Below are 10,142 nucleotides of genomic sequence, written 5' to 3'. Positions count from 1 at the left end.
CCCTAGGACTTGAGGACACCCCAGAGCGGGGTGGCCAGGTGACCTCTGGCAGCAGAGCGGCCACCCGGCACCCCGAGAAAGGCTCCTGGCCCAGGCACTGAAGCAGGGAACCTGGAGCCCCGCCGCCGGCAGACACGGCCCGGGGCCCCTGGGGGCCGGAACTGGGCTGGCTGAGGCCTGCACCCCAGTTCTGGCGCGGGCCCTGATTTGGAAACTCCCCTCCCCTCCCCCACTGGCAGCACAGTGCAGCTCTGCAGTAGCGGTCCAGCGCCGCCCACGCGCGGGCTCCGGAGCCCGGGACACCCCTCTCCCTTCACTGCTGTCCCCAGAGCGCGCGCGGAGCTGCGGCCTCGGCCGGGTCCTGGGGGCAGGGGCTGCACGCGCAGCCGGCCAGCGTGGATCCTCTCCCAGCTGGGCGCTCCGTCCTCGGGCTGGGGTGGGCTCGCCAGACCTCTCCCGACCCCCCCACCACACAGGCACAGTCGGTGTCCGAGGGACCTGGGAGAAAGGGCGGAGGCGGCGGGCTGAGGGCAAATGCAGCTTCCCTGGCCGCCGCACGGCCGCGGCCGCCGCGCGCGCACGCGCACTCGCAGGCCCTCCTCAGGGGCGCAGCCTCGCCCCGCCCTCGGGCCCCCTCCGGCCCCTTCCGGACCCACCAGGAAAGGGTCTGCGCAGGGCCTGGGGCGCCCCCTGCAGGCCGCGGGCGGAGCGGCAGCCGGGGTCCGCGCGGAGACCCGGACCCCGGCTACTCCCCGGCCGCCCAGCAGCGCCCCCCCTTGCCGGCCCCGGGCGCCCGTGGACCGGACCGCCGTTGTCATGGCTCCGGGAGGCGGGGGGGCGCGCGGCTCAACGCCCCGCCCGGGCCCGGCGCAGCCCCGCCCCGGGCCCCCCGCCCCCGCCGCCTGCGCCGCCGCCGCTGCTGTCGCCGGGGCGCGGCCGGGAGGGGAGGCGAGGGGGCCGCGCCGGGCCCGGAGCCGAGGCGGGGCCGGGCCGCCCCCGCCGCGCCTGCCCGCTCGCCCGCCCGAGATGCGGCGCTGAGGCCCAGCATGGCCGGCCCGGACCCCACCTTCCCGCTGCACCGGCTCGTCTGGGCGAACCGGCACCGCGAACTGGAGGCCGCGCTGCACAGCCGCCAGGTGAGGGCCCCGCGCCCCCACCCGCCCTCGCCAAGGCTGTGGTCCTCCTCCCGGAGCCCGCCCCCCCACCCCTGCCCAGCTCTGCAGCCGCATCGCAAGCCCTGGTCACCTGCCCCTGGCGCTCCGGCCTCTGGCCTGGGCTCCCAGCCCTGGCCCTGCCCTGATCCTGGGCCCCTCTCAGCCCGAGTCGGGCTGAGAACGGAACGCCGGTTCTGGCCCCCAGGCCGGTCCTGACTCTGGACATCGGCTCGCAGCCCTGCTGCCCTTCTTCCCGCCCCCTGCCTCCCCTGCTAGGCCACACGGGCCACCTGCCTGCCCTCTCTGCCCATCTCTTCTCCCACGGTGGCTCCCAGCCCTGGCGTCAGCCCGGTGGCCTCTGGACGCTTGCCCTGACCCTGGTTGACCCGGCTTCCCTAGCACGACATCGAGCAGGAGGACCCCCGGGGGCGCACCCCCCTGGAGCTGGCCGTGTCCCTGGGGAACTTGGAGTCCGTGAGAGTCCTTCTCCGACACAACGCCAACGTGGGCAAAGAGAGCCGGCAGGGCTGGGCAGGTACTGCCTTGGGGCTGGCAGTGGGGTGGCCGGCGGGAGCGAGCGGCCAGGCCCCGGGGCACGGGGAGGGCCCCTCGGCAGCCTGCCGCCCCCAGTCCTGCAGGAGGCGGTGAGCACTGGCGACCCCGAGATAGTGCAGCTGGTCCTCCAGTATCGGAATTTCCAGAGGGCCACGCAGAGGCTGGCCGGCATCCCGGAACTGCTCAGCAAACTGCGGCAGGTACGGCGCCAGGCCCGGCCCGGGCTCCGGGGGGTCCCGGCTGCAGCGCGCGGCCAGGGTCGTCCGTCTCAACCCCAGTTCAGGGTCTCATCAGAAAAAAGAGGCACCCAGGGCCCCCGGCCAGGGCAAACCTGCATGGCCATCGCGGGGCCCCCGGTGCCCGAAGTCTCCGCAGAGCCTTAGGCTTCGGGGCACCTGGAGTGTGCAGATGTCCCGGAAGGGGGGCTTTCAGGCCAACTCACGCATACGGCCTGGACCCCCGAAAACTTGCTTCTGTCTCGATCCGAGATTCTGGAAGCGCACGGAGAGCCCGGCTCACGGAGCACTCTGACCCTGCCCACCCCTCATGCAGGCCAGCAGAGGGTCTCCGTGCCCCCTTTATGGAGGGGGACTGTGAGATCCAGAGGGGGCAAAAGCTGCCCGGGGCTCCCACGGCTGGAGAGTGGCCCCAGACTTCGGGGTGCTTGCAGCCTTGTTGTACCCCTAGCGGTTCAGGGCTCCCCGGGCCCCTCCCTCCTGGACAGGGTCCGGCTTGCTGCCGCTGGCTCCCGTCGGGCAGCTGCGTGCCGGAGTCCCTCAGGCCTGCTGCGCCCTGGTGGACGGCTGTGCTCTGTCCCTCTCAGGCTCCCGATTTCTACGTGGAGATGAAGTGGGAGTTCACCAGCTGGGGTGAGTAGGGGCCTCTCTGCTCCCAGGGATGGGGGCTGGGGCCGTAGAGGAAGTCACCCCTGAGGACGTCAGCACCCCCTGCAGTGCCCCTCGTGTCCAAGATGTGCCCGAGTGACGTGTACCGCGTGTGGAAGCGGGGCGAGAGCCTGCGGGTGGACACCAGCCTCCTGGGCTTCGAGCGCATGGCCTGGCAGCGTGGCCGGAGGAGCTTCGTCTTCAGGGGCCAGGGTGAGCGCCCGGGATGGAGGGCAGCCCCGCTCAGCAGCAGGTGGCTGGGGGCAGCATGATGGCCTCTGTGCCACTGACCTGCGCCCTCTCGGACACGGCGGCGGCTGGCAGAAGCGGGAGCCCTGGTGATGGAAGTGGACCACGACCGGCAGGTGGTGCACACGGAGGTGCTGGGGCTCACGCTGCAGGAGCCTGAAGCGCTGCTGGCTGCCATGCGGCCCAGCATGGAGCACGTGGCCAGCCGCCTCACCTCTCCTATTGTCTCCACCCACCTGGACACGCGGAATGTGGCCTTTGAGAGGTCAGTTGGGGCTGGCGGGGTCGGGGGGGGACAGGTGAGAGCCGCCCGTGTCTGACCCCGCAGGTTTTTTTTTTTTTTTTTAAGATTAATTAATGGTTTATGTGAAAGGCAGAGTGACGGAGAGAGAAGGATCTTCCGACTGCTGGTTCACTCCCCACTCGGCTGCAATGGCCAGGACTGGGCCGGGCCAACGCCCTGCGCCTGGAGCTCCATCTGGGTCTCCCCCGCGGGTGCAGGGCCCCAGCACTGGGGCCGAGTTCCTCTGCTTTCCCAGGCGCAGCAGCAGGGAGCTGGATCGGAAGCCGAGCAGCCAGGAGTCAAGGTGGCGCCTGTGTAGGACGCCAGCACCGCAGGCAGGGGTACCCTGCTCTGCCGGGAGGCCAGCGTGTTGCGAGCTTTGACGCTGGCGGAGAGTGTGTCCTCCCGCTCTGTTCTTGGGGGCTGTCCTCGGTCCTCTAGATTCCGCCCGTCAGTGCCCACGGGTGGGACCCTGGCAGGGCCTGTGCCGAGTCATCCAGGGAGCAGCCCACGGCAGCAGCGCGAAGCCGTCCACCACGGGCGTGGGGCCGGCTGAATCTTCTGTAATTCCTTCCAACAGCCTGTTGAGTTTTCAGAGTGTAAGCTTTGCACTTCTGTTCAAAGTTTCCCAAGCACTTTATTCTCTGACGCTATCATGAATCCAGTGTGTGCGTGTGCATGTGGGTGTGTGTGAGTGCGTGTGCATGTGTGTGCATGTGAGTGTGTGTATGTGTGTATGTATGAGTGTGCATGTGCATGTGTGAGTGCGTGTGCATGTGTGTATGTATGAGTGCATGTGTGTGTATGAGTGTGCATGTGTGTGTGCGTGTGGGTGTGTGTGAGTGCGTGTGCATGTGTGTATGAGTGTGCGTGTGGGTGTGTGAGTGCGTGTGCATGTGTGTATGAGTGTGCATGTGTGTGTATGTGTGCATGCATGTGTGTGAACGTGTGTGAGTGTATGTGCATGCGTGTGTGCGCACACGTGTGTGATTTCCTTTTTTGGGTTGCTGGTTGCAAGCACTGGAGAGGACAGTTGAGTTTCGCGTGTCGGCCACGTCCCCGGCAGCGTCGGTGGACTCCGGCATCAGCTGGCCTAGCCTCGTGGTTCTGTGGGGCAGCAGGTGGAGCTGGCACTGGGGTGACCACGGCCGGTTCAGGACGGGGCCGCTGTACTGCCAGCCCTGCTTCTGGGAAGTCCGCAGACCGCGGCCTACGCACGTGGGCTCCTGCTCCCATGGGAGACGCTGGGAGCTCCTGCTGCTGGCTGTGGGCTGGCCCAGCACCAGCTTTTGTGGGCATTTAAGGAGTGACCTTAAATAGTGGAGCTATCTTCTCTCTCTCCCTCTACTTCTCCCTCTCTGTCAGTCTACCCTTCAAATAAATATATAAAGCTTTTTTTAAAAAATACATATGCTTATGGCCTGGGAAGCAGTGGAAGATGGCCCAAGTGCTTGGGCCCCTGCACCTGCATGGGAGACCTGGAGGGAGCTCCTGGCTTCTGGCTTCGGATCGGCGCAGCTCTGGCCATTGGGGCCATTTGGGGAGTGAACCAGCGGATGGAAGACCTCTCTCTCTCTCTCTCTCTCTCTCTCTCTCTCTGTCTCAGTGTCTCTCTCTGTAATTCTACCACTCAAATAAATAAATAAATATTAAAAAAAAAACTTTACAAAGCCATCCTTGTCATCTTTGGGGCCAGCACTGTAGTGTAGCAGCTAAAGCCACCAATACTTGTGATACCAGCATCCCATACGGGTGCCGGTTTGAGTCCCGACTGCTCCACTTCTGATCCAGCTCCCGGGTATGGTCTGGGAAAGCAGTGGAAGATGGCCCAAGTGCTTGAACCCCAGCACCCATGTAGGAGACCCAGAAGAAGCTACTGGCTCCTGGCTTTGAACTGGCCCAGCTGTGGACATTGCGGCCACTTGGGGAGTGAACCAGTGGATAGAAGGTCTCTCTCTCTCTCTCTTTTCCTCTGTCTTTCCCTCTCTGTCTCTCCCTGTAACTCTGCCATTTAAATAAATTAATATTTTAAAAATTTAAATATGTATTTATTTATTTAAAAGGCAGAGTTACAGAAAGGCAGAATCAGAGGTAGAGAGAGAGAGAGAGGTCTTCCATCCTCTGGTTCACTCCCCAAATGGCCTCACGGCCGGAGCTGTGCCGATCTGAAGCCAGGAGCCAGGAGCTTCTTCTGGGTCTCCCATGTGAGTGCAGGGGCCTAAGCACTTGGGCCATCTTCCACTGCTTCCCAGGCCATAGCAGAGAGCTGGATCGGAAGTGGAGCAGCCGGGACTAGAACCGGCGTCTGTATGGGAAGCCGACACCACAGGAGGTTAGCCCACTACGCTGTGGTTCTGGCCAGGTATTTATGGTGTCTTTCTTGCTGCTTGCTATGAGTTTAATTTACTCTTCTTTTTTTTAAAAAAATATTTTTTTAAAAATTTATTTGAAAGGCAGAGTTAGAAAGAGAGAGAGAGAGGTCTTCATCTACGGATTCACTCCCAAAATGGCCACCCTGGCTGGGTCTGGGCCAAGCCAAGCCAGGAGCCAGGAGCTTCCTCTAGGAGCCCAGCACCAGCACCTGCTGCTTTCCCAGGTGCATTAGCCCAGAGCTGGATCGGAAGTGGAGCAGCCGGGTCTCAAACTGGTGCCCATGTGGGATGCCGACTTTGCAGGCGGCGGCTTAGCCTGCTGTGCCACAGCGCCGGCCCCTAATTTGCTCTTCCGTGCTCAGTGTGTTGATGTAGAAGGTGGGGTAATTGATTTGCGATCTGTCTTCTTTGTTAACATAGGTATTTACAGCCGTGAACTCCCCCTAAGCACAGCTTTACATGTGCCCCATAAATTTTGACACGCTATGTCTTCATTTCCCAAGTGTTTTTTTTTTTTTTTTTTTTTTTTTTTTTTTTTTTTAAGATTTACTTATTTGAAAGGCAGTTACAGAGAGAGAGGGAGAGACACAGAGCAAGAGAGAGAGGTCTTCTATCCGCTGGCTCACTCCACAAATGGCCACAAAGGCTGGCACTGGACCAATCCAAAGCCAGGAACCTGGAACTCCATCCAGGTCTCCCCCGTGGGTGCAGGGGCCCCAGCACTTGGGCCATCTTCTGCTGCTTTCCCAGGCCACAGCAGGGAGCTGGATTGGAAGTGGAGCAGCCAGGACTCGAACTGGCACCTGTTTGGGATGCCGGCACCACAGGCCAAAGCATCGGCCCCTGCAAAGCGTTTCTGATTTCCCTTTTGATGGACGCTTTGGAGCCGCTGGTCCCTTAGAGTGTCTTTGATGGCCTCCATCCGCCTGTCCCGTGCACCGGAGACGAGCGTGCGTGCGCTGTGGGCTGCGGCGTCCAGGCGTGTGTGCAGAGCGTGGCTGCCCGGCGGTGCCGTTCCGCGTGCTCGCTCTGTCCGGTGCGCACAGCACGCTCCCGAGGTCGCCGGCTGTGTGTAACAGCTTTAGGGTGGGCTTTCAAACACACGGGAAAGAGGAGGCCATGCACTTAGGCACCACCCAGCGTCCGCTTTGTCAGCGTTTGCTCCGTCTTGCTGGCCCTGTCTTTCCTCACCTTTCTCTCTCTGTCCCCCCAAGTGATTAAAAGCACACCCAGATGTCACATCTTCCCAACAGTAAACGGCCCTGAAAACGCCTCTAATAGAAACGAGTTTCTTTATTTAAAAATATATATATATTTATTTAAAAGCCAGAGTTACAGAGAGGCTGAGAAAGAGAGAATCTTCCATTTGCTGGTTCACTCCCCAAATGTCTGCAACAGCCAGGGCTGGGCTGAAGGCAGGAGCCTGGAACTCCACTGGGGTCTCCCACGTGGGCGCAGGGGCCCAGGCACGTGGGCCGCCCCCTGCTGCTTTCCCAGGCGCATCAGCAGGGCGCTGCTCTGCAGGCAGTGGCTTAACCAGCTGTGCCCTAACACGGGCCCCCAGCTACGCCCTGGCCCCCTTAGCACAGCTCACAAAATTCATGACAGTTCCCCGGCCCCTGGCAGCCGGTAGTCATGGTTCGCCAGTGCCTCTTCAAGGCCCCAGAGTTGGGGCGCCGCCAGCTACCTGGAGGGGGCTGCGGCAGGCCCCTCACGCGCTGCTCTCTGCTCTGTTTCAGGAACAAATGTGGCATCTGGGGATGGCGGTCGGAGAAGATGGAGACCGTGAGCGGCTACGAGGCCAAGGCAGGAGAGCCTGGGAGGAGGCGGCGGGGGCTGGGGGGACCAGCCAGCACCCACCACGTGCGCCAGGGTCGCCCGCAGCCTGGGCCCCTCCCTGGGCCCTGGGATGAGCCAGGAGCTCCTCCCTATTGGTTGGAGCTGTAGCTCCCGGTGTCAGCCCTGAACCACCTCTTGCATTGTGGGGAGTGAGAGCTTGCTTGTGGGGGGGGGGGGCTGGAGAGCGGGGAGCAGGCTGAGCCCCCTCCTCCCCAGGTGTACAGCGCCACCAACGTGGAGCTGGTGACACGCACACGCACGGAGCACCTCTCCGACCAGGACAAGTCGAGGAGCAAAGGTAAACCCAGGTGCGCTGCCTTCTGCCGTCCCCCCCGCGGTGGGGTCGCCCCGGGCTGGGGTCAGGGGCTCGCTGGGAGCCCTCCCGGGTGGCGGGGGGGGGGGGCAGTCTGCGGACGTGGCCCAGAGGCCCCTCACGGGCTCCGCCCCTCTCTGTAGCGGGGAAGACTCCATTCCAGTCCTTCCTGGGGATGGCTCAACAGCACTGCTCCCACGGCGGGGTGAGTTGGGGCTGCGCCTGGGCCGGCAGGGCGCCGGGCGTCTGTGCTGCGTGCTAAGGGGCGCCCTGGGGCCCATGCAGGCACCCGTGCCGCAGGCAGCCAGCCCCACCAACCCCACGGCCATCTCCCCCGATGAGTACTTCGACCCCAACTTCAGCCTGGAGTCCCGAAACATTGGCCGCCCCATCGAGATGTCCAGCAGAGTGCAGAGGTGAGGCAGCGGGCCGGCTGCGGACTTCGCTCCGGGATGGGGACCCTGCTGGGACCCCCTCGTGGGGCCTGTGGCCGCGGTAGCCAGGGACTTCCCTCTGGACTCTGTGCCTTGAGTGCAGGAGCCAGGGCTGCGTTATCCGTGGCCCAGTGACCTGGCCACACTCGTGGGCAGGCCGGCGGGCGGGCGGGTGGGTGGATGGCGGCTCCACCACGTTCTACTTGTCACTGTCTACTGAGCACCTGTGGGGGCCATGGGATGCTCCCACCTCCCAGCTGTGCGGCCTCCTCAGTGGAACACCTCTGTGCCCACCACCCCACAAGATCTGGTGAGTGGGGTCGGTGGTCACAGGGGACGCGGGCGCACAGCCGGCCCAGCCGGGGCCCCTGCACAAGCCCAGAGGGGAGCTGCAGCCTGGCCCCCGACTGCCTCTTCCAGACCAGATGAACTGGCACAAAACCACCGTCGTGAGCTGCAACGGCCCGGGGTGTGGGCAGCTCCCGGGAGAGGCAGCAGGGCCCCGAGCAGGGAGGAGGAAGCCCAGGCCGCCAGCAGCTCCCCAACCCCCCGTGCTGTGGTCGGCCCGGCAGGTTCAAGGCAACGCTGTGGCTGAGCGAGGAGCACCCGCTGTCCCTGGGCGACCAGGTGACGCCCATCATCGACCTCATGGCTATCAGCAACGCCCACTTCGCCAAGCTGCGCGACTTCATCACGCTGCGCCTCCCACCTGGCTTCCCTGTCAAGATCGGTGAGCGGGGACCAGGGACGCGGGGTGGGGGGATCTGGGCCGCCACGGGGCCGCAGGGGGTCACGCCCGGCCGTCTCCCCACAGAGATTCCCCTCTTCCACGTGCTCAACGCCCGCATCACCTTTAGCAACCTGTGCGGCTGTGACGAGCCGCTGAGCTCGGTGTGGGTGCCGGCCCCCAGCCCCTCCGCCGCCGCCTCGGCCACAGGTACTGCCCAGGAGGCCGCAGGGGCTGTGCGGCTCCCCGCCCTCCGAGGCCCAGCACGGCCGCTGTGCTGCCCACGCAGGGAGCCCCTTCCCGTGCGAGGTGGACCCCAGCGTGTTTGAGGTGCCCGCGGGGTACAGCGTGCTGGGCGCCGAGCGCAGCGAGCCTCCCCGTGACGAGGACGACCACCTGCTGCAGTTTGCCATCCAGCAGAGCCTGCTCGAGGCAGGCACGGAGGCCGAGCAGGTGGGACAGCGGCGGGACAGCGGCGGGGGTGGGCCCTGCGCTGCAGCCGGGCTGGGCCTGGGCCACAGCTCTGGGCTCTGCTGCTGCTGCAGGTCACTGTCTGGGAGGCACTGACCAACGCACGGCCGGGCACCCACCCCCTGCCCCAGGCCACGGTCTACGAGGAGCAGCTCCAGCTGGAGCGGTGAGGCCCTGATGGGACCCCCGGACCCTGCCCCAGCCCTGCCTCGAGCCCCCCGTCGTGGCCGTGGCAGCAGGGTGGGGAGCAGGGAGGCCCTGGTCCCGGGACCCCAAGCAGTCTCCACAGCGACCATCCACCAGCAGCGCTGCCCCTGCCTGCCACCTGTCTTGGCCCCTGCCCCGGCCGCAGCCCCTAGCAGTCTCCCTCTCACCCCTTGCCTGGCAGGGCCCTCCAGGAAAGCCTGCGGCTGTCCACAGAGCCCTGGGGCCCAGGATCCCCCCAGAGGACGCCCCCAGCCCCGGCCCCCCCAAGCTTTGAGGAGCAGCTTCGCCTGGCCCTGGAGCTGTCCTCGCGCGAGCAGGAGGAGCGGCAGCGGCAGGGGCAGCAGGAGGAGGACGACCTGCAGCGGGTCTTGCAGCTGTCGCTCACCGAGCACTGAGCCGCAGCCCCCCGGGGTCGCCTGCCTTTGTAACCTGTTTATTTATAAACTGCCTGGCACCCCGGGGGTGGGCCCAGCCGCGAGCAGAGACAGAAATAAAGAGACTGTGGGCAGCAGGTGTCCTCTGTTCAATGGGCTGCTGCTGGGCTGCCTCCTGTCCCCACCCCCACCCCCGCCTCACCATGAGGGGAGGGGTCCCACCTGGGTCAGGCGTCCTTAGGGAGCCTCCACTCCTCTGAGCTGGGCCCACCTGCTAGAG

The 10,142-nt window shown here is 64.8% G+C and overlaps 1 protein-coding gene across 6 annotated transcripts; it reads left to right on the top strand.

Annotated features, from left to right (window-relative positions):
• Positions 1 to 906: 906 nt before the first annotated feature.
• On the top strand, positions 907 to 9,999 carry ANKRD13D (ankyrin repeat domain 13D). 6 transcript variants are annotated; one of them, XM_070067011.2, is made up of 15 exons: positions 907 to 1,136; positions 1,554 to 1,689; positions 1,785 to 1,909; positions 2,533 to 2,578; positions 2,663 to 2,806; positions 2,918 to 3,107; positions 7,237 to 7,303; positions 7,553 to 7,634; positions 7,793 to 7,854; positions 7,935 to 8,065; positions 8,656 to 8,813; positions 8,898 to 9,020; positions 9,100 to 9,263; positions 9,356 to 9,447; positions 9,670 to 9,999. In XM_070067011.2, the coding sequence occupies exons 1-15, from the start codon at positions 1,047 to 1,049 to the stop codon at positions 9,881 to 9,883; spliced, it is 1,824 nt and encodes a 607-aa protein (XP_069923112.2). In that variant the 5' UTR covers positions 907 to 1,046; the 3' UTR covers positions 9,884 to 9,999. The 6 variants fall into 6 exon arrangements, with proteins under 6 accessions (XP_069923112.2, XP_089173097.1, XP_089173177.1 ...); XM_089317051.1 differs by having other exon boundaries at positions 1,046 to 1,136; positions 8,898 to 9,034; positions 9,069 to 9,263; XM_089316971.1 differs by lacking the exon at positions 1,785 to 1,909 and having other exon boundaries at positions 988 to 1,136.
• Positions 10,000 to 10,142: the final 143 nt, after the last annotated feature.

This window comes from Oryctolagus cuniculus, chromosome 1, assembly GCF_051225735.1.
Source record: "Oryctolagus cuniculus isolate XC-2025 breed Fujian yellow rabbit chromosome 1, ASM5122573v1, whole genome shotgun sequence".
NCBI classification, from domain to species: Eukaryota; Metazoa; Chordata; class Mammalia; order Lagomorpha; family Leporidae; genus Oryctolagus; species Oryctolagus cuniculus.
Note: the sequence above shows the minus strand (reverse complement) of the source record. Positions and strands in the feature narration are given on the sequence as shown.